This window comes from Aquila chrysaetos, chromosome Z, assembly GCF_900496995.4.
Source record: "Aquila chrysaetos chrysaetos chromosome Z, bAquChr1.4, whole genome shotgun sequence".
Classification (NCBI taxonomy): Eukaryota; Metazoa; Chordata; class Aves; order Accipitriformes; family Accipitridae; genus Aquila; species Aquila chrysaetos.
The window spans coordinates 72,974,549-72,998,004 of record NC_044030.1 but is presented as its reverse complement, the minus strand read 5'-3'; the positions used below and the strand labels follow the sequence as shown (position 1 = coordinate 72,998,004).

The window sequence follows — 23,456 nt, the reverse complement described above, 5'->3', positions numbered from 1 at the left end:
CCACCTGCCAACCGGCACCCAGCTAGTCCCGGAGTGGCAATTTCCCCCCCCACTCCCCCCAGTTCCTATACTAGATGTGACATCCCATGGTATGGAATACCCTGCTGGCCAGTTTGGGTCAGCTGCCCTGGCTGTGTCCTGTGCCAACTTCTTGTGCCCCTCCAGCTTTCTCGCTGGCTGGGCATAAGAAGCTGAAAAATCCTTGACTTTAGTCTAAACACTACTTAGCAACAACTGAAAACATCAGTGTTATCCATACCAGCTACTAGGAAGACAGTTAACTCTATCCCAGCTGAAACCAAGACAAGGAGGAAATAAAATGTCCATTTTTTTACTTCAGGAAAAAGATCCAATTAGAGGAGGAAATTAAGAATGGGCTCCTGAGTACTAACAAACAGCCAATGAGAAAAACACATTTGTGAATGAACATTTATTAAGCAAGGCTTATAAACAGTCAGCAAATATTAACAGTGGTGACAGGCTGTAAGGAAACCAGTGACACAGAAGTGGCTATTAATGATCTGTCCATGATCACTCTACACTGGAGATCTTGGGAGAGCAGTGCAAAAACACCCAGAACATAAAAAAAGTTGCCTGTAAGATGTTGCAGAGTCAAGACATGTATCAACTCTAGAAAAAGAGTTAAGTGAAAAGAACAGAGGCAACAAATATGCCACAAAGACTGTAAAGGAGAAAGAAAAACTAGTTATTTCATAAAGGGGGAATAGAAGCAGGTATGATTGAAAAATCTTGCCTTTACTCTAGCTTTAGTATTTTTTTGAGATTAGTAAGAAAGCCATTTAGGTTTAAAAGGCAAAGACTACATGAACTAAAGATAAGGAAGCCCACTCATTTACCTTTCACATACATCACATCCTGGTTTTGATAATGAAGTAACAGAATATTAAGCCCTGTGATGCATCAGTTTGTTAGATGGGAAAGTGTTTTAACCAAGTAGAAAGAGGAAAGCAATTAATAAGATATTAAAAAGATCTGTTTTAACTTAAATATAGATATATCTGTAAGGTTAAGTAAGACTATATAATTTAATGGTATGATGATACAAATGTCCACAGACTATGCTAATTTTAGTATAGAAGCTAGCTGTCAACTAAAAAAAAAAACAACTTATGCTACCATTGTTTAACACTATTCTAACCCAGCATGTGTCATTATTTGCCTAATAATACAAAACAGACTACTGGTTTTCTGTAAACAGGGTTAGAAAACAAACTCTTGTTCTCCAAAATGCATTCCTTGGAAGTACCACGAGTTTTTCCTCATTTCTCTAGATCTAATCTATTCTGATAAAAATGCAACAGTTGACTACCTTTCACTATGAAAACGCAAATGAACCCAGTAAGTTATCACATACATACCTGAAATATTTCATTGATATCCACTGGAAGAGCAAGGCCAATGTAATCATCAGAGCTACCATAGGTAGCATTAGAAACCATGGAGCGAACAGAAGAGGAACGCTGAAGTGTGTTTTGGTTAATAGGACTTAATAAATCTTCTTTATCTAATGAGGCATAACTTAAAGCTTTCATGAACCTGTAACATTGAAATAATACATCACAAACTTGGTAAATCTCTTATTCTGGTACATTAAAAGTAAGAAGGACTGCTGACTCAAAGGCTATCCTCATCTTCCCGTTGTAGAACACAGAGCTTGTAACTCTGTCAAATTGCAGATATCAGTTCACTGCTTTTTTCTCTCTCATATTGTATTGCATGATTCAGCAGTTCCTTGGGTAAAAATTTTTTCTTTGAAAGTCCTGGGATGGGGACTTGAAAGATGGCAGTATGTAACTTCTGCTTGAGGGACTGCCAACCCTGCAAACCCACCAATTCTCTCCAACTCAGCAGGCTTAGAAGATTTATAGCCCATACATGGTCAGTAAAGATTTAGGCTTTTAAACTAACTGCCTCATTTTGAAATGTACCTTCCCTGGATATTTACAAACTCTGAGCTGAGCAGGCACATGCTTGCAAAGGCAGAGCTTGAGCCTGCTAAGGTATTAGCGATGTGAACAAGGAACATTTTTTTTCCTGTACTCTGAAGGAGCCACCCATTAGGTCACCCAGGCATGGAGGAAGAATTTGCTCAACATGAATGCACAAAGAACAAACTTGAACCTGCACAGTGAGCAGAGCTGACTGTGACAAGCAGCCCAAGGAACAAAGAAAGAAATAGGTTGGGAAAATGAGACAGGAGAGAGGAGGCTGGAGAACAAGTCCTCAGTGCTGATCAGAGTCCTGACAATGGAAATTTCACATTTGGCCATCTGCCATTTTACTTCTCATTGAAGATAAAAACCTACAAATGTTTTCTGCTAATCAACCTATGTAGTTGGTCTATATGCAGTGGCTTAAAGCTTCCTACTAAAAAGAGACAAACCTCAGGAACAGTAAATTTTTATTATATTACTGCAAATTATTATACATTGGGAGGTAAAGTACAGTAAATGTTTGATTTCTTGACTTCCTGCCTTAGAAATAATTTTCTATCATTTTTTGTTTTAGATGGGCAATTAAAACACCTTCCTACCCCTAACAGGTTAACAGATTTATACTGAGATAAAATTAAATTATCAAGATTTGACAATCTAAGGTTCAAGATATCATTATGTGATGGAAATGCGCAGAACACAAATTATAGGATTTCAATACTTTTCTTGCTACTAACTAATTCTGACCAATGCTAATGACAGTAGCAGTGGACTTACAATAAAAGTCAAGCCGTATTTCAATAGGACAAGAGAAAACGGCCTCAAGTTTCACCAGGGGAGGTTTAGATTGCACATTAGGAGAAATTTCTTCACTAAAAGGGTTGTCAAGTGTTGGAACAGGCTGCCCAGGGAAGTGGTGGAGTCAACATCCCTGGAGGTGTTCAAAAGATGTGGAGATGTGGCATTTAGGGCCATGAGATTTAGTGGTGCACTTGCCAGCATTAGGTTTACGACTGGACTCAACGACCTTAAAGGTCTTTTCCAACCTAAATGATACTATGATTCTAAACCCAGAAAGTTACCAAATGCATTAGTTATTTCATAATAAAGCATTCTACAATTACTCTCAATATAAAATTAAAGATAGAGGTATTAATCCTAAACATTTGTCCCTGCTTTTCCTGGAAAAGCTAACAGATATGTCATTAGTAGTGATAAACACCAGTAAGTTTTCATGAAAGCATGTCTGCAGCTGATAGGGTGAGAGCCACAACCATTATTTGAGACATGCACATTAACATTTTTGGTTGGTCTTCAAAGACAAAGGTGGAAAACTTAGCCTCACAAAATGATTTATGCAAAGAAATAAGCTTTTCAACCTGTTGAATGGAAACAACTGGAAACATCACAAAAATCCATTTACAGCTGCTAGTTGCTATGAACAAATGAGTTTGTCAATGAAGCATGAATCAAAGAAATTTTTCTAAAACTGACAGAAAAATAGGTTCAGCAGACAAAAAGGACAGAATATTTCTTTTCAATTTATTACTTAAACAGCAGTTAAGGACAATATTTAGCTAGAAGTATAGCGTACTCTGAAATTAAAAGGACCACAATTATTCAGTGCAGACATTCAGCTGTAACCAGTAAGAAAAAAATGTATACTAGTTATAACACAGCCTTTCCAACCAATTATATTAGTAACCAACACAATCTGATAATCTCTTATAATATGTACGTCTGCAATTTTTTAACTTTCTCAGAGATATAAGCACTACAGCCACTTCAGTTCAATGTTAAACAAGTCAGCTCAAATCCTTGAGCCTGACCACCAATGTAAGAGATGATGAACAGCTAAGCACCAGGAATACTGTTAGTATTACATTACTTCAGGATGAAAGTCCACTGCAGCAAGGCTACTTTGCTTATCAAGGGCATGACTGCAAGCCATGGTACAACATTACTACAGCCACAACAGAACCTGCACTGCCACTGAAATCACACTGATTTTTTCCAGCATTAGCACAGGAAGACAGTGACAGAGCAAGGAACAGCACTTCTGATTTCCAGGATAGTGCAGCTTAATTACTGACTCATCCTTAATTTAATCAGCACACTCAGTCTAGTTCTAACTGACCTGAACAAAGGGAACAAAACTTACCTTTTATGGCATCTTTGTAGAATCATGTGAAAATATCAACAAATTAATTCTGCTCTTCATCAGGACAAAAAATGCATACTAATAAACAGGCACTATGTATGCTCAACTGGGTATGCAGCGTGCAGTTCAGGGACTTGGCATTTGCTGTTCTGTGTAGTAAGCAGATGACTGATGTATTGGTAGCTTTTCCCCTTTCTCTCATCTGAGAGAGGATGTTTAGGTAAAAACAGAGATATGTCTTTTCCCTTTCAATACTAATGTGAAAATCCAATGCAGTAGCTAAAAGATGATTTGAAAGGCAAAATTTGGTAGAAGAGTTTTTAAGAGAAAGTTCTTAAGCAGTGACTGTAGCTGCTGGGAACAGTGTCAATGTCATGAGCTAGATATCTTACGTAACTATCCAATTAGTCTTCAGAACATCTAATATTACTCAAAAATAAAGAGGTGACACTGCCATCTAAAAATAAATGCTATGAGTAAAATCTTTGCTCTGTTGTAGCTACGAATCCAAACTGACATTCCTATTAGTGGTACCAGTATCTCATCACTGACCTCAATGCCACAGTGAACACGAATATAGCATATTGGCAGGAGTCCCTGTCCTAAAACCTCACTGAGAGACAAAGAGAAAATTGTCTTCTGAAATATAGCTCTGACTACACGGGCAATTTTGTGTGATTGCAACTTTAATAATGTTAGCAATGTAATTGCATTTAAATATTAAAAAAGTTAAACAGGAAGCAAATGTGATAAAAGGAAATGTTTTCCTTTGTCACTAACAGCATTAAAGGGGCCGAGCACAGCTATGAAATCTGGGCTTCTCTGACAGCATGCACAAAGTTCAGGATTCTCATTCTACTATATTATGCTCCTAGTATTGATATGGCTTTCAGTGAAGTTATGAATCATCTTGCAACAATTTTCACTTTTAGGTGAAGTTGGAAAAAAGTATTAGAAAGATACTTTTTTTACTTGATTGGTCTTACAGCTTTGAAGTAAGAAATGAGCACATAATAATCTCTTACCGGCTTGGGGTTAGCCGAGAATCCAGGCTGCCAGACTTCATGGTAATAGTGTCAGTAAACAGCACGTCCTTTGCTGGAGATGCTAGGGCTTCTGAATGAGACAGTGAAGGATGCATCCTCTGCTGTTGTAAGCGTTTTAGTGTAGCATAGCCAAAGGCATCTCGAGAACTTGTGTAGCTAAAGTTATAGTCAGCAAGACTTTTTATCGTAGCAAGAGAAGGAGCTTTAAGAGACTGGGCTCTTCGGGGAAGTGTATGAGAAGACCCTGGCGGTACCAGGGATACAGAGCTAGATTTTGAGAGAGGCAGGTGGTTAGACTGTGGTGTTGAACAGTGACTTGGTTTAACTGTTTTTGTGCTTACCACAGTACTCAAACTTCCACAGTCAGTATCTACATTTGTAGTGTCCACACCTACAGTCTCCCTTGAAGGGCTAGAGCTCATTGAGCTTATGCCACTTGTTGTGGTATCTGTATTAAAACTTAAGCTACGACTCTTGAAATGTGTTTGTGTAGTACCATCTCCTATTAGCCTTTCTCGGCTTGCGTTTTCCCGGTGAATTTCATTTCCAAGACCTTTTGGCAGCTTCAGATCATTTTCTCCAATACTTGGGGTACTATCAGTATCTTCCATGTGCTTACTTCCAACAAAAGAAGTTTCTAATCGTAAAGTCTGGATTTTAGGAACTTTGCAAACAGGGTTGAATTCTTCCCCAGCAGAAAAGTCTATGCTTCTGGAAGGTTCTGTTACTGTACGATTTCGCCTCAGGCCTGATTTACTGTCAGATGATGTCAGCTTTCCTCCTTTTAGATCACTGCTACTTCTGTGTTTTTTATTAGGTAGAGTAAGAGAGTTTAGAATGCGATTTTTCACAAGTCTACTAGAAGAAAAAAAAGGAAAGGGACTGCGGTCTTTGTCCTTTGAAGGTCCAGGTCTGTCATAAAATATTTGTTCTGCATCTTCAGTAATATCTAGGAAGAACGTACTAGTGGAAGTACTACCAAAACGGTCATCCTCCATGATGAACATACCTGAAATTATATGAGACTTCGTCACTGAAAATGGACATTTCATGTTGCAAAAACAAAGCAATTCTACAGAAGCCAAAATGGGAGGCTATGCAATTTACTGCAATTTTAATTCAACATTTTTTCTGTAGAACATAGTAAATTAAGTATCTTGAGGAGTACCTGAGCTGAAGGTCTCCTTGCTTCAAAAGAAAAGCCACACTATCTTATTTCAGTGCAAACATCCAGCTACTAGGATTACAAACAATGCACTCCTCTGATAATACCTAAATAGGGTATATTTCTGGATTTAAATTCCAAATATCCATAGCAAAATTAAAATGTATTAGATACTCAAAATATACAAGAATTTAAATACAGCAATACTCTGTGTGTGCATATATACACACAGAATGTATTTATTTTCTAGAATATTCCTTAGAGGACAACCAAGTAAGTGTATCTTTATATCTAAGCATGGAGATTTCTGCCAGGTATTACAGCAAGCTGCCATGACTTGACAGAAGAACTAGTAACCTACCCTGATGTTAAAACTTCTTACTTCTACATCAAATGTAAACCTAAGACACTGTTCTCTTCCCTCTCACTTGTCTACATCTCTCAATGCATATAACTCTGTACCCTTGCTTGCACTCTTTTTCCTTGCAATAACACCATCTGCCTGAACCTCATCCTGTCAAAAGGTTGGTAAGAACACCAAAATGCTGCTTTGTGATGGGTTTTTTTTGTTTGTTTTGTTGTTACTTACTTGAAGGAGCAGATTCACTTTCACTGTTATGCCTAGAACTGGTGGACTCAGAGTTCAAGCTAAGAGTGCTGGGTATAGAAGAAAGTTCATTGCAGAGCTGCTCCATGTCATCAGGGACCACTGGCCAAGGCTGTCTACGACTGTGTCTCACTGCGTCCCAGTTGTGATGCTTCAAAATGTCACATCCTTGTTTAGTTTTGGCTATTAGACCAAGCACGTAGACACAGGTTCTGTATTTAATGCATATATGAAAAAAGAGCAACAATAATAGAATCTAATTTAACTAAACTTATTTCTCTTTTGAAAGGAAACAGTTTCAAAACAATTCAGCAGAAACTTCACAAAACTGCCAAGTAGCTTTTTGTTCATTTTTATTTGTAAATCAATGGAAGCTTAAGAAATGGACTAAAATATCTGAGAACAATACACTACTCAAAAATAAAAACTAATTATTACAAGAGCCTGATTATATAAAGTAGAATACCACCTTTTTAAAAAAAAATAATAAAAGGACATTAATGCAGTAGCAATAGTAGGCAAAAGACCATCTATTAATGCTTTTAAAGATTCAAAAAAGATATTGAATAAAAGTGATGGAATAATAAATTGATTCCAACAGAGATATAAGTAGCAAATATTTTAACTGTTTTTTAAAAAAAGAAGAGTAGTGTATCTTTTTTCATAGGTTTCATTTGCTTACTGCATGTTGTTTCAGACTTCTATACAATTCTGCGATTGTATAGGACTGAGATAGATACTCAGTCATGAGTGATCTTTAATAACTGAGTTCCAAGTAAGTACGAAACTATATTCATGTAAATTACGTAGGGCTATCTGAAAACCTATGGCAACTATCATCTGTAAATTTTATATATAAAGCAGATACACATACCCTCTGACAGAGAGAACCTCACACTGTTGGGCAAGTGCCATTATATCAGGAATTACATTCTCCTCTTGAAGCAAGTTAAGACCCCAATTTGAAGATCCAATATTGCCCTAAAATAAAAGTTTGAGTCAGTTTTGATTTTGATTGATCTGCAGCACTATCAGTGTAAAGCTTTTAACATTTTTGTTTGTTGGTAGTACAGTTTCAAGTCACATCGTCTCAAAGCAATTAAGAGATTTTAGCACCCTTTTTGGCATTTCCTAGTCATGCAGATCTAAAAAAGGACTTGGCACACTACATATAATCCCTCAAACTGCTCACAGTTAACTACTGTGTATTCCTCATTTTACCAATTCTGCTACAGCCAGTATGATCTTCGTTTACTCATTTTACATACATTATATTACATACCTACAATATCTTCCAGTAATAGTCACCTTGGACAAATGTTCCTAAATAAGCTTAGGGGAAGACAAGAAAGAAGCAGACAAACAGCTGAGGTGGCAAAGCAAATTTGGAAGTGTAGCTTGGATAAGTACAGACACTAGGTTTTCACCTATCCCAGGTACCAGGGGGTGTCATGACCATATATATATTCACACGCATCCACAGTGGCAGCCAACTTTCTTCCAGAAACACTGAATTTTGGACCACTACAGTAAATACATTAAAATCAGACCACAGCAGCTTGTAACTACTGGTTCCATATTAATATTGGTGCTGCATGTGGCAATCTGTTCTTTTTATTTGTTAAAAAAGAAAACCTAAAAAAAAGACAAAGTGACTATTAAAAAACTCAGAACAAAAAAGGTGCAGTGAACCATTTTAAACTGAAAGTCCAGTTAGGGTACAAAACGCCAACTTGGAGAAAAAAACCCACACATTTTATGACAAAAAACCTAATTAATGATTTTACAGGATTTTGCTTAGTTATTTCAGAATCAAGAGTCATAACAGAACTCAAACAACTGCAAAAAGTTTGTAAATCTATTACTAACCAAGGCCCAAAGCGCTGCTTTCAGCTGCTTAATTCCTTCCCACTTATCCAGCATTGGGGAACGAACAGTATAACTTAGATCTGTAACAATACTCTGAAGGAGAGAAACAGAAGAAAAAAAAAACCACTCAGTTGAAAATTAAAAGGAGACCTCAGTCAAACAGGTTCTCTTGCCTTTTTAATAAAAGGTAAAGCACTAATTTAAAGTATGCACTCTGAAATGAACAGTGGTAGTTCTGGACTAATAAGCATAAATTAACAGCAATGGTAATGCAAGTACAAAATTTTGATGTAAGCACTGACTGCATCAAGTTAATTCAGATTTTATAAAGGTAACAGATTAATCAGACTAACAAACTGCAATACGTAAGCTTTCTCTTGAACTTCTCAACTATCATATTCATTACATCATCTTGCAAACTCACATTAAAAGTGTATTCATTTAAGCAACTATTAACTGGCTTAGGATTTGTTTTCTTAGCTTTTCAGGATATTAGAAATAAGATTTTATTCCCTCATCTCCACGTTTTTGTATGTATAAAAGGATAGGCACAGTTTTACTTGTCAATATACAATTCATGCACACACAAACTGAAAAATTATTTCTATTGGTGAGTTGCTTTCCATTCTAAGATTTTGCAAGCCATTTTAAGAAAAGGGTTGCAAGGTATTTCTCTCATCTTTCATGATCAACTTGTTTTGCAATGACTTTAAATGCCATCTCTTTTAAAACGTACTTAAAAAGGATTACAGTACTCTTTCAAAATCTTTCAAGTTATAAATAGTTATCCTCACCTGAGACTCCAATAAATGGCAGCCCGTTTTATGGTGCACCAGTTGGCCATAAAGGTGAACTGGCAGGTACACATGTGGTCGCTGTAATCTGGCAGAAAGAGAAATCATATGCTTTCCAGGTAATTCTAACATTTTCTTTTAAAATAAATTACACTGTGTAATGCAATAAGTTACTCTTGAGCTTCTTCAGACAAAGGAGATTCCTTTGAAGAATTTAGAATAGAACAGAACAGAATAGAATAGAGTATTTCAGTTGGAAAGGACCTACAATGATCACCTAGTCTAACTGCCTGACCACTTCAGGGCTGACCAAAAGCTAAAGCACGTAGTTAAGGGCATTGTCTAAAAGCCTCTTAAACACTGACAGGCTTGGGGTATCGACCACCTCTCTAGGAAGCCTCTTCAAGTGTTTGACCACCCTCTTAGTAAAGAAATGCTTCCCAATGTCCAGTCTAAACATCCCCAGACACAGCTTTGAACCATTCCCATGCATCCTATCGCTGGATTCCAGGGAGAAGAGACCAGCACTTTCCTCTCTGCTTCCCTCCTCAGGAAGCTGCAGAGAGCAATGCAGTCGCCCCTCAGCCTCCTTCCCCCAAAACTAGACAAGCCCGAAGTCCTTAGCTGCTCCTCATAAGACACTCCTTCCAGCCCTCTCACCAGCTTTGTTGCCCTCCTCTGGACGCATTCAAGGACCTTCACATCCTTCTTAAATTGTGGGGCCCAGAACTGCGGCTTTGGTGGGCACCTGGCACCCAGCCAGGGTCAACCCACCACAACACAGTATTCCAAGATGGGGCCCCCACCAACGCTGAATACAGCAGGATAATCACCTCTTTTGACCGGCTGGTGATACTGTGTTTGATGTACCCCAGGATGGGGTTTGCCCTCTGGGCTGCCAGGGCACACTGCTGACTCGTATTGAGCCTGCTGTCGACCAGCACTCCCAGATCCCTTTCTGCAGGGCTGCTCTCCAGGCATTCATCTCCCAATTTATACTTGTGCCTGGCATTACTCGATCCTAGGTGCAGAATTTGGTATTTGGACTTATTAAATTTCATATCATTAATGATTGCCCAATGTTCCAACCTATCTACATTGCTCTGCAAGGCCTCCTGTCCCTCAAGAGAATCAACAGCACCTCCCAGTCTGGTATCATCAGCAAACTTGCTAATGGTGCATTCAAATCCTGCATCCAGATCATTGATAATTTTATTGAACAGCACTGACCCCAGAATTAAACCCTGAAGAACACTGCTAGGTGACCTGTTGCCAGCCAGGTGTAGCCCCATTCACTACAACCCTTTTAGCCCTGCTGTTCAGCCAGTTCTTCACCCAGTGCAACATGAACCTCCTCATCCCACAGTTGGACAACTTGTCCAGAAGGATGCTGTGAGGGACAGTATCAAAAGCCTTATTAAAACCCAGAAAAACGACATCCACTGCCTTCCCTTCATCCACTAGGTGAGTGACCTTATCATGGCAGGATATCAAATTAGTTAAACAGGGCTTTCCCTTTGTGAACCAATGTTAACTGTGCCTGATAACTGCATTACTCTTTAAATGCCTTTCAAAACCACTCAGCATGATCTTCTCCATAATTTTTTCCAGGAACTTAGGGTACACTAACAGGTCTGTAGCTTCCTGGGTCTTCCCTTACACCCTTCTTGTAAATTGGAGTAACATTGGCTAGCTTCCAGTCAGCAGGGACCTCCCCAGACTCCCAAGACCTTTGGTAGATGATCAAGAGGGGTCCTGCTGTAACATCTGCTAGCTCCCTCAGTACTCCAAAATGAATCCCGTCAGGGCCCACGTATTTGTGAACATTCAGCCGATACAGCTGGTCCCTTAAAATTTCAGTGTCCACAAACAGAAAGTCACTGTTCCCACACTTGTGGTCCTCCAACTCAGGGGACTGGGCAGCCCAAGGTCTATCAGTATTATTAAAGACTGAGGCAAAAAAAGCATTGAATGCCACCACTTTTTCTTCATCCCTATTAGTCAGGTGACTATCTTCAACAAGGATCAGTCCAATGTTTTATTTAGACCTCCTCTTGCTATTAACATACCTAAAAAAGCCATTCTTGTTATTTGACACAACACTGGCCAGTTTCAATTCTAACTGAGCATTGGCCTTTTGTGTCTTCTCCCTGCATATATGCACCACAGCTCTATAATCTTCCTATGAAGCCTGACCTTGCTTCCAGAGATCACACAATTTCTTTTTCCTCTTGAACTCCACAAGGAGTTCCCTGTTCAGCCAACTGGTCTTCTGCCCCGCTTGCTTCACTTACGACACAATGGGACTGCCTGCTCCTGTGCTTTTAAAAGGTGGTTCTTAAAAACTGACCAGCACTCATGGACTCCTAAGCCATCAAAAGCAGATTCCCAGGGTACTTGGCTAAATAGCTCCCTGAGTTTGCTCTCTGAAGTCCAGGGTAGCAACTCTGCTATCCTTTTTTCTCATTACACTGAAAATTTTAAACTCAACCATTTCATGATCACTGTGGCCAAGACAACCACCTACCGTCACATCTCCCATGAGTCCTTCTTTATTCACAAATATTAAGTCTAGGAAGGCATCTTTCCTAGTTGGCTCACTGAGTACTTGCGACAAGAAGTTACCTCCTACAAAATTCAAGAATTTCCAAGACCTGCTTGTCACAGTATTCCCAGTTAATGTCTGGGAAGTTGAAATCTCCCATAAGGACAAGGGCTACCAATCCAGAGATTTCTCCTAGTTGCCTATAGAATAACTCATCAGTGCTAACATCCTGGCTGGGTGGTCAGCAGTAGACACCCACTTACAGCATGTCCTTTGTTTCCCATCCCCCTAATCCTCACCCAGAGGCTCTCAACCACATCATCACTAACTGTAAGGGCCATACAATCAAACCTCTCCCTTACATACAGGGTGACACCTCCACCTCACCTGCCCTGCCTATCCCTCCTGAACAGCCTGGAACCCTCCATCCCAGCACTCCAACTGTGGGACTCACTCCACCAAGTCTCACCAATACCAATGATATCATAGCTCTGGGAACTGAACAATGCTTCCAGTTCACCCTGATTGTTTCTCATACTGCATGTGTTGCTGTACATGCATTTCAGATACGCTCCTGAGCCCTCTGGGCTCCCAGGAGCAGTATAAATATTCCCACTATCATTGCCACCTTCAGGTGATGCCATGCTAACCCTTGGCTTACCTACTGCAATCCTGTTGGTATCCCCTTCCCCCATCAATTCTAGTTTAAAGCTCTCTTGACCAGTCCTGCCAGCTTACGCCCAAAGACACATTTTCCCAAATTTACCTTTGGTTGCTCCGACGAACATAATTATCACCATCAACAGGTTTGCGGTATGTTGTAAGTGCTTCATTAAGTTGTTCTTCAATCAGTTCAACATACTTTAAGTTATATTCCTAGAAGACGACAGACAAAGGCTGACAATACATTTAGAGGTATGTTTTTATAGTGTGGTACTTTATAAGGAAGGAATAATTAAGGAAAGCTGAATTTCTTTGTGATCTGATGGTGGGGCTCACCAGAATTACTGTACTTCATACATACAACGAGTCTGCAGAGTCGACAACTGATTCCATAATTATTTCAGTGAATTTGTTAAGAAAGGAAGGAAAGAAGGAAATACTTCACATCTGACTAACCCGAATAATCTCAACACACATTTCAGTATTCCTAGAGAAGTGACAGCTTCTAAGTTAGTAAAAAAAATGCCAACAGGAATAAGACCAAGCATTTATGATCAATTACGAAAACAAAATAACATATAAAGAGTTTTATCCTAGTCATGACAATGATGCATTTTTCTCAGTGGTCTTGTGTTCCTATTTACTTCTTAACAGCATAAGCTAATTCTATCTTCAAGATCTCTAGATTTAACTTTAATTAGCAACAACCAGAGGTAATGGGTATCTTGAAAAGTAGTATTCCTTTACACATTTCTCTAGATAGGACCTCACACAACAACCTATTTTAGAAAGTCACTACACTCCTGAAATATTTGCTGAAATGCCAAAATTATATAAAAGGCCCGGGTAAATCAAAAGCACACATGTATACAGTTCCGTAGCTCCTGTGAGTCCCTGTCAACCTTTTTCAGCAAAATTGTTAAGTCACTGAGGCAATAAATGTATTGGCATTAGCAATACACATATATGAATATGCAGTATTTTTAAGAATCTTTGACGTTCTAAACCTGCATATTCACACCCTTTCTCCTCCTAGTATCAAGCACACTTTTTATTCTTAGCATTACCTTTTGCCATTTTTCCATTTGTTTTGTTACATAACCTCTTTCATTTAGATATGAAAACCCCTTTGGGATGGACAGAAATCTGTAAAGTAACATCAGACAGTTAGTACTCCACTTAAAACAAATCATGTAATTTGAATAAAAACAAACTTACTTGTTCTCACAGTGTAAAGTCAAACAGCATATTCAACATTTACCTTAGGAGTAGAAGCAAACCCTTGTCTCCAAGATGAGAAAGAGCTGGTTTCATTTGGATGAGGGCATGAAGATTGGCCTAAAATAATTAAAAATGCATACAAAGTATCTGAGCACTATATAATCCTGAAAACTACAGCAACTACAATAATCTGCCAGCAATGAAGCAGCAAGTTTTTCACAAAAGAAAGTACCAAACAGCACTAACCTCATCCTAATATTATCCACTTTAGGTACCATCTGTCATTAAATATATATATTACTTCACAAGAAGTATAATGATCAAAATAGCTGAAGTAGTCTGAATCCATATTTAAAAGTAGGCATAAACCAGAAGTCTACATCTTCTTGTCATTAATACTGCAGTATTTTCAGCAACAGGGTCTATAAACTATTATGAAGTCCATCAATGACAATCAAGAAGGAAACCATCAGTAACTTCTTGCATACTTTTACTTTGCTAATGGGGGGAGGGAGTGGGGTATAGCTTTCAGAGTAGCATACCAAAAAGAGATTGAAAAGGGAAAGGATGCTCACCTTGTCTTCACATGCCTCATCTAGAATATCAAGTGCCTCAGAAGAAATAGTTTTATTTTTATCATGTAACTGGGTCACCAGTAGCTCAATCCCCCAGTTGCTGAAGAACTCTACATTCGCTCTCAGTAATACTCTTAAGTGTTTTGTTGCATACAGCCTGCAGCTCTGCAAAAGGAAAACGCTTTTCTGAATGGAAGAAAAATAGCTAATGTAGTCAGTGATTTACCACTTTAAAAAAATACATTTTAATTACCATATTTTACAGCAAGTAGCTTTGACACACCTTATGTATTAAAACTACAGTCTATTTGAGAGCTATTTCTATCTTATCAAATGGGAAATTTGAGTGTAAGATCACTAGTAATCTGGTCACTGCAAGTCTCCTTGGAAAGCAGTTATCAATTAGTCATTCGCTGTGATAGCACTACACAAAGTCATCAGGATTAGCAGGAAAAATACCTTGTAAATGGCCAGTGCAATTGCATATATTTTCATGTACGCAATATTTTGCAAAAAACTTTAACAAGCAAATATTAGAACCTCTGGGGAATTTATTTTAATACATTTTAAATTGTTTCCCAAACATATCTGGTCTTCAAAACGTCTCAGAAAACCTTCTAAATAGAAAAATGTTATTTTCTGTAGTAAGACAGTTTCCCAACACTTAGTTTACTACTATGAATTTCTCCAAGTGACAGCAGGAAGAAGTACCCTGTCAGTTCCTGTACTGCTGTTCAGAACTTGCTGAATAAACAGCATAAAGTGATTAACATCATTTTCTACTAGAAAAAATACAGACAAAATAGAAGCAAACAGGCTTAATCTACAAGAATTCGCAGTGTTCTGAAGCAAAGCACAGAACAACCCTTACAATATATGCTTACTAGCAAAGGTGTTATCTATACTTACACAAGCATAGCTGGAAAAGACAAAATCAGGTGTCCAAATCCTTCTTCAGGTCTTCAGTCCCTACACCTTTAAAGCTGTGATAGCTATAACCAAGTAAATTTTCTATACATTAAAATACAAACGATTGATGTTGGGATGCATGTGAATATCTGTACTCCAAGAGATAGGTGAATTGGTCCAGGTTGGACAGCACTACCTAGGTTAACAATATCTTCTGGATTGTTTTTTTCCCTCCAGAAATACTTGGCAAGCAGTACTTGAAAGAAAGTGAGTAGGAAATGTGAATGTGCACAGTTCATTTCAAAAATCTTGTCTCATTATTTCAACTTCAAATATCATGTGCACATTTCTACTTATTCAATACACAGAGGCTCATTTTTTGGAGCAGATGCAGGAATGACATAACACATGTATGAAGACAGACTGTGGAACAGTGATTCACAACTCCGGCCTAGGCTGCACAACCATTTTGATGTGGCTTGCATACTGTTAGTGGTATATCTTGAACATGGAATAGACGACTAGCAGCATATTTATTAAAGATGAGAACAAGAGCTATTATGCTGAAATGATCACTTGATCTAGATGTTAAGCCTACAGAGTAACACAATAATACGAAACCAGAATTCAGTGTCATGTAGTGCATTAGAATTTGTCTATAAAGAATTGTTGTTACTGCTACAACTACACTGAGTGTGATACAGAGAATGAAAGAGAACAACGTTCACTTCCTGAAATAATTCCTGAACGTGAATTAATCTATCCAGATAACTAGTACAGAATTAGAACAGTTTTTAATTTTCTGTTTAGAGATGGAAAAGACAAGAAGGAATTCATGACTCTGATGGGACAATAAAATGGCAAAAATTCACTGCAGATAAGTTGAAACAATGAGCTGAAGTGAAAAAATAATCCCAGATTTGCACACACAACAGGCTCTGAGCCAGCTCTTTATACCCAGGGAAAAGATCTTGGGGCTAATATTATTTGGTTCTGTGGAAACATTAGAGAGAAGTTCAATGGCAATCAAAACCACTGAAAGTAAACAGAACAAAATACATCAGCGTTTTCACTAGGTAAATCCACTGGGCATTGACATCTTGGACACTGTGTGCAGTTCTGGTTTTCCTACCATCATCAGAAATAAAAAGAACAACTAAAAAGGTGTAAAGAACAGAAGAACAGGGTTTTAAGCAAGTGAAGGTACAGAAAAGGGTCTTTACAACAAGGAATGACTCAACACACTAAGATGTTCAAACCTCAGAACAGGGGCTGCAAAACCACTGCATGCATTTCCAACAGTCCTAAAGTCTTCAAGCAGGGTCACAACCTTTGTGCAGCAAGATCACCTGTATGCATTTCCCAGATGAGAGAGGCAAAGCCCAGCATTGCTTTTCCAGATGAAGCAAAATGCTGGAATGTTTTTACTTTTGATGGGAACTGATCAGAAAAGCAGTGTAGAGGATATGTGAGGAAACAGACATTCCCCTCCTTCACTCATGCACGAACCACATTAAAAAACACAGCCCTGTACTAAATCTGTCAGAAGATTCTTACTTTTACTATCAAAGGGCTTTGAGACCCTTAGAATTGAAGCAGCAAGTCACAGGTCACTATGCTCAGCTGATTACATACAGCGTAGCATAGATGCCAGTAGATATAGGATAAATCTACCCTTTAGCCACCTATGAAGATGAAATTCTAGGTCATGAACTGCAGCACTTGAGGACACACTGGGTACTCTGCTGTTTTTACCATGAACTGGCAAAAAGGCAGCTGAGGGAGTATTAATTTGCTTTAGCACAAATGACCAAAGCACATCTGGAAGCAGGTTAAGATGTGCTTCTGCTTCACTGATCTACATAGATACTGCTCTGTAAATGTTTTCATTGTATATAGTCACCCCAAAATGCTACTCTCCCCATCTAATGCTAAGCTGGCTACAGAAATTAGTTTTCCTTGTTCAGAGACACTCATTAGCAAACAGCTAACAAGCCTGCTTCACAGCTCTGGATAGCTTTAAAAGGTGCATGCAGCTATAATCTCAGTTAACCCAAGAAAAAGAGCAACTTCAGCTTCTGAAGTGAACAGATAAGGTATTTCATTAACAAATATCTCAGGGAATTAAAATTTCTGAAGGGAAGAAGCCCTACTGGAGATGGTCTTTCTCACTTACAAACACAGCTTTTCAGAAATTATGACCAGTCCAATACATTTTTATTGCTTTTAAATAGAATTTAGACGCCAGAGGCAGCATATAGAATCAAAATCACAATTTGTCTTCTGGATTATGAATTCATACAAACCCTTCCAGAGGCTTACAGGCTCCACTCATCCTATGAGGTCCTCATCACAAGTCCTTGAGAACGGAAGGTGGAAGGGGCTTGCAAGTGCCTTATTTGAATTGAACTACATGTTCATTTTTAATCTTAGAATTCACTTGTCCAAGGTGACAGAATGTCAGTTCTGGTAATTAAAAATATGCTCTCCTCATGGGACAGAGCCGTGAGTGGTATAACTGTTCCAAGTTTCAATTTTTTCCTATCATGCTTACTAAATACAACTGAGTAAATTTTCTTTTGCTGTTGACAATGCTGCTATTTCAGAATTCCAGACCATAAAACCCAGAAAATGGCAGATAACTTCCCCTAACATCTAAACAGAGGTACTTCCAAATTACTCCTCAGTCAGTGGAACTGCCCACGCAAATACCTGTCAGTTCAATATTTCCATATTCTTTCAGGTATCTTACCCTCTCAGAATTGACAACAATTTCCACCTCACGTCAATATTTTAATTTCTGGAGAAGACTTGTAGTTTTGCCCATTGCAGTTGTTCAAAAATACCATTTATACTACTAAGGATAGAGTTAATACTAGACTTAATAAAAGGTTTTATCCTTTGGATTAGCTTTTTACACTTTTGTCTTGTATTGGGAGCATGAACATCAGAAACACTGAAGACAAGCATTTTATCCACAAGATGATACTGGCAATACTGTGTACACCAAGCATTGCCAAAGGGTTCTTCGACAGGTCAACATTTTGCCTTTTTGTCAAGTAGTACTCAGGGAAATTTTCTCTTCAAAATACCATCACTTCAGTTTTCATCATAAGAACTTATGGGGTTGGGCACATGGTAAAGCAGGGAAAGGATTTCTTAAGGGAATAAATTTTATCCAAGTATGAAATCATTTGTGGTTGATGCAAGCGTAGACCCACTTCTGCTGACTGAAACAGTCCGTTCTATTTGTGATTTTCCTCTTTTAGATGAAATATACAAAATATTTCCCTATGAATTTCAAGTATTCCAAGCAGGTCAACCAATTCAGGAAACAAAACACCCTGAAGTAGTTTTGTACATCCCTCATGGTTCAATATGTTTCACAAAGGAAGTCAATCTCTATTTAAGAGGTTCAAACAGTAACTTTTCCTTCTTTTTTTAGTATTCTAATAGTAAAAGATTCATTTACATTTGTGGTCAACAAACAAGATTTAATTTTTTTATATTTCTTAAAATTGTTATCATAAACTCTTTTGTAAAAAAGAAGATATTGAACGGATTCTCATGGTATTGTAGTGTACAAAAATCAGGGTACAGTCTCATCCACTGCAACACTGAACTCTAAGTAGCAGAATTTAAGTCACAACACACCTCAGCTATGAACTTGCCTGCGGATAGCTATGGTTAGAGACCTGCTACACCTGAACGCACACCTAACTGATATTAAGGACCACTGACCCATATTGTGCACATATGAGGAAGGTTACACTTTTACTTAAGAGTAAGTCAGTGCCTGGCAGTTAAGAAGATATATCCAAATAATTTCTATTCTTTTAGATGTCAGGAGACTGCCAAAACCAGACAGTTACTTAATCTCTGCTGTTTCCCTAGACAACCCTTTCCCTAGGTTGTTAGACCTCACATCAATGTGAGACTGGGAAATTGAAGCATTAGAACTCAGTAGCCATAGGCTGCTAACGTAGGCCAAGACCTTAAAACATCACAGATGTGAGAAGTTATCAGTGTATCTGGCAAGAAGGACCTCTAACTTCAAAACTAATTATTTAGGTTTGAGCTCCAAAATGTGCATTCTGAAGTTTCTGGGCCTGAAGAATGTTTCTTAGCTTTCTCCAGAGCGTTCTACTTTGACATCTGTCAAGGTCTGACATTAAATAGTCAAGGTAATGCCAACCATCAGATCATTATCCCTAATCCTTTTCACAATCCCAAACAGACCAGAACTGAAATGGGTAAGCCTGAAGGCTCTACAAGCTTTCTTAATTTCTAAGGTGCCAGAAAGTGATGACTATTCTATTCACATCTGAAATATAAGAAGTGTTTGCTACCTATTGTTCATTAAGTTGAATTACAAATAGGTGGAAATTCTATTTTTAGTTATCATCACTAAGAGCAGCAGTAGCCATCAACTGTTTTCTGGCTCTGTATATGCTTGGGACAGTACGTTCAGACAGTATCTGCACCCCACTTCAAGCCAGTCTGCTTACAGCTAGTGATACCTGTATCAGAATTGAATGCATTCGGTTTTGGTCGTGTCCCGCTCCCCCCCGTCAGATAAAAATAAGTCCAAAAGTAGGTCTTTATAGAACATTTGGATGGAGATCAACCCATTCCTACCTACATAAAACTTCTGGTGTAGTGTACTGGATACTTGAAAACATTTGGAAGTACCTCTCTCAAAATAGAATTTAAGTCTTCATCCCTTAGGTATCAGAATCAAGAAATCTTTCCCAAAATATAAACCCCAAACACTAATTCATAATAAAATGCCTCAAATTATTAGTGTAACTGTATACTTCATTGAGGAGATTGTGACAACATGCCTGGACTTTTTTCTAATTGTTAACCAGCTGCATTTGGAAGAAACTGAAATGCTGGAGTGCTCTTTACTCCATGTACGGCCTCTTTTCATGAGGTAAAAATAACTGCGAGGTGGTGGAGGGGGGCAGGGGGCAGTACCTATTGACATGAAATCTCAGTAGAAACAGCTAAATAAAGTTCCACAGCCTAAATTGCTCTTAAGTGACAGTCATCTAACAGGAGCTTAGAAGTCTAATAAAGACGTAGGCATGCATCCTCACAACATATTAATTTCTGTTTTCTTGCTCAGACTAGGCATAAAACAACTTTGAAGAAAGGATATCAAAGTCATCACTTCACTGAAAGATTCCTTCAAAATTATTCAGTAGGGAGCTTTACTTTCAATGAGTCATTCCTTTAAACCCTTACTTTCAGACTCCACTCTTTACCTGTAAGAATCATTGTATCTTTGATGGTCTTGGAGAAATATCCTGAATTTCTTTCCTTCCCTCTCCTCTTCCAAAATACAGTGAGATATTTAAAGCTAGCATCTACCTTATTCCCTCTTTTATCCACTCTAGAATATATTCTGCCTTGTCCAGACAACAGAGGAATAGCTCTCCCTGAAGTAATGAAAGTTCTTTCCTACTTAGATTTTTCAACTTACTAATTGTCATTTCCCTAACATCAATGCTTCCTTGTCTACGTTACACCTGATTGATTTCTCTTTTCTTAAAAGTCCAGGAGCTTCCTCTCCCAAGTCTACCTAAGGCTGTGTTTTATTTTCACTCACATTCTTTGATTCAGAAGTACAAATCCCAATGTCTATTTCTGAGCCACCCCTTCGTTCCAGCAGCTATAGGGTCTACTCAGTTCCACCGCAGTAACCTCAATCATTATCAAAACAGTATCTACCACTGGAAGGTTAACCTGTTTATTACTGCTAGAAATACACATTTCTGTTTGTGAAAATGATGCCTTCACAACTGATTTAGACTGTCCACTGACCTAGACAATAACACTTGGTTTATGCATTTAAAGACTTCAACCCCCTTAATACATGACAGAAACCTCTATTTGAATGACTTGATTTCTTGTGCACAAATACAATATACGGTGTGAAGTTCACAGCAAATTCAAAAGCTACATGAGTAGGAGCTTCATTTCTCTGAAACAAAAATAAAAACCTTTCTGGATATATAATAGCTTAAAAATAAAGTCATACACCTTGAATAACACAATAAATGTCTAGTGGCAATTAACAAGTGAACATAAATTGAATTGAACTTACATCAGTAGCTGCTGTCAGGATTTTAGAAAGGATGACTCTTGCTAACCCATCTCTGCTGTAATCCAAACTAGAAACAGTCAATTTTAACAAATGATCCTGGTTCTTCAAAGAACAAAGATTAAGAAGACTGGGGGGGAAGGGGAGGGAGAAGAAAATAAAAATTAGTATTTGAACCCACCCATTTATTTATTCAATCAGTAATTTAAACTTAAGTACTTTGAATTAAGACTTTCATTTCTATAAACTCAAAATACAAAGTAAGTTCTCACATGAAATGGAGTAACTTTAAACTGTTACAGCTGTTAAGAGTCAAATGGGGACCAAATAATGCACTAAACTGCAAGGGAAAAAAACCAAACCGACATTTTTCATAATTGCTCTATAATAATTTTGTCAGCATACTTTAATTAGTGATTATGAGTATAAAAATTAGCATTCATGAAACTCTGTGAACAATTCCTCATTGTAAAACATTCTGTGTATACAGCTTGCCATGTTAGTACTACTGTCTAGATTTTATTGTTAACCAAGTTTTCTGAAGCCAGTAAAAAATTTGCATTCTAATAATTGATGACAACAACTTAATTAAAAAAAGAGTACATCAAAACACCTGAATTTTCACTTAAAGTTTACTATATTTAAAATAAACTGGTATTAGCCACTAGCCAATTTACTCCCAAAGGCAGGCAAGTTTATTTGTACCTGAACAAAATTTTGAACTTCACAGCTTCACTCAAATATATTGGACTGAAGTTTAGGTACAACACGCATCATCACATTTCACAAACAGTATGATACCTGCCAGTTTTTCATGGTTTATGTGGGTTTTATTTTGGTTTTTTTGTTTGTGTTTTTGTTGTTGTTGTTGGTTTTTTTGGTTTTGTTTTGGTTTTTCTGGGGGGTTGTTTTTTTCTTTTTTTTTTTTTTTTTCTTTTTTTCCCCCTGCTGTCTTTTCAGTACAACATCATCCATCCTGATACTGACCTCTGTCAGATAGGTGTGGACAGGAAAAAGTAAGCTATTTAGTGATATAATCACCCATATCTGTTCAGATATGACAGACTAAAAGATCCTTTATTAAAAAAAAATACTGAAACCCCCCACAACTGAGGATCATTACTTGTAAGTAAATCAAAAGAACTTTAAAGTTTTCAGCTTTACAGACAGTAGTCCTCATGCACAGTTTATAATTTTCATAACTATTATACCCGTAAGCACAATTCAAACACAATAAAAACACTCACCACTGAAACACGTTACATTTTTCAAGCATTTTCACTCCATGAGGGTGACAAGAGAGAGTACCAAAAAACAGAAAGTAGTGCTGGCTAAGGGTATTTAGTAACCCATTATTTTGAAGACTACGTTCAGGTTTCATTCCTGATGAAGAGTTGAGCCAATGTACAATATCTTTAACCAATTCCTCCAGGTAGCCTTGTCCATCCTGACAAAACAAAGAGTAACAGCATTTACTAGTAACAGAACTGTGTCTCCTTTACTGAAATCCATCATTTTAAATTTCTTGAAATGTACAAACACAATACAGACACAAAATAGAAATGCTGGCTGGCAAACACAATTCAGACTAAAGAAAAAGATTCAAGGCAAAGAAAAAGAGTTTAGCTTGGAGACATCTTGGGACCAATTCTATTCTTTCCAGGAAAAGAATTGTTCAATGACATTCTCCTCTGGCCTGAGGCATAAAAGTCTTTAGTACACAACAAGAAAGGAGGTAGAGAAAGGAAGGATATTCATAGCAAAAATTAAAAAACCCCCCCTCCAAACCCTAAGTCACATTTAGTAAATCTGTATTTAATAAAACTTTGACTTAAAC

The 23,456-nt window shown here is 37.8% G+C and overlaps 1 protein-coding gene across 4 annotated transcripts in view; it reads right to left on the bottom strand.

The window, feature by feature from the left end:
- RICTOR (RPTOR independent companion of MTOR complex 2) overlaps window positions 1-23,456 on the bottom strand; it is a 90,353-nt gene that overhangs the window by 10,484 nt on the left and 56,413 nt on the right. For all 4 annotated transcript variants that reach the window (XM_030003508.1, XM_030003510.2, XM_041120632.1 and 1 more), the window contains 12 exons: window positions 22,867-23,066; window positions 21,623-21,749; window positions 14,602-14,766; window positions 14,067-14,143; window positions 13,873-13,951; window positions 12,909-13,018; window positions 9,598-9,685; window positions 8,804-8,896; window positions 7,809-7,915; window positions 6,917-7,146; window positions 5,142-6,171; window positions 1,380-1,557 (listed from right to left, as the gene is read on the bottom strand). In XM_030003508.1, coding sequence (XP_029859368.1) covers window positions 1,380-1,557; window positions 5,142-6,171; window positions 6,917-7,146; window positions 7,809-7,915; window positions 8,804-8,896; window positions 9,598-9,685; window positions 12,909-13,018; window positions 13,873-13,951; window positions 14,067-14,143; window positions 14,602-14,766; window positions 21,623-21,749; window positions 22,867-23,066 — 2,484 coding nt within the window. The remainder of the gene's footprint in view (window positions 1-1,379; window positions 1,558-5,141; window positions 6,172-6,916; window positions 7,147-7,808; window positions 7,916-8,803; window positions 8,897-9,597; window positions 9,686-12,908; window positions 13,019-13,872; window positions 13,952-14,066; window positions 14,144-14,601; window positions 14,767-21,622; window positions 21,750-22,866; window positions 23,067-23,456) is intronic.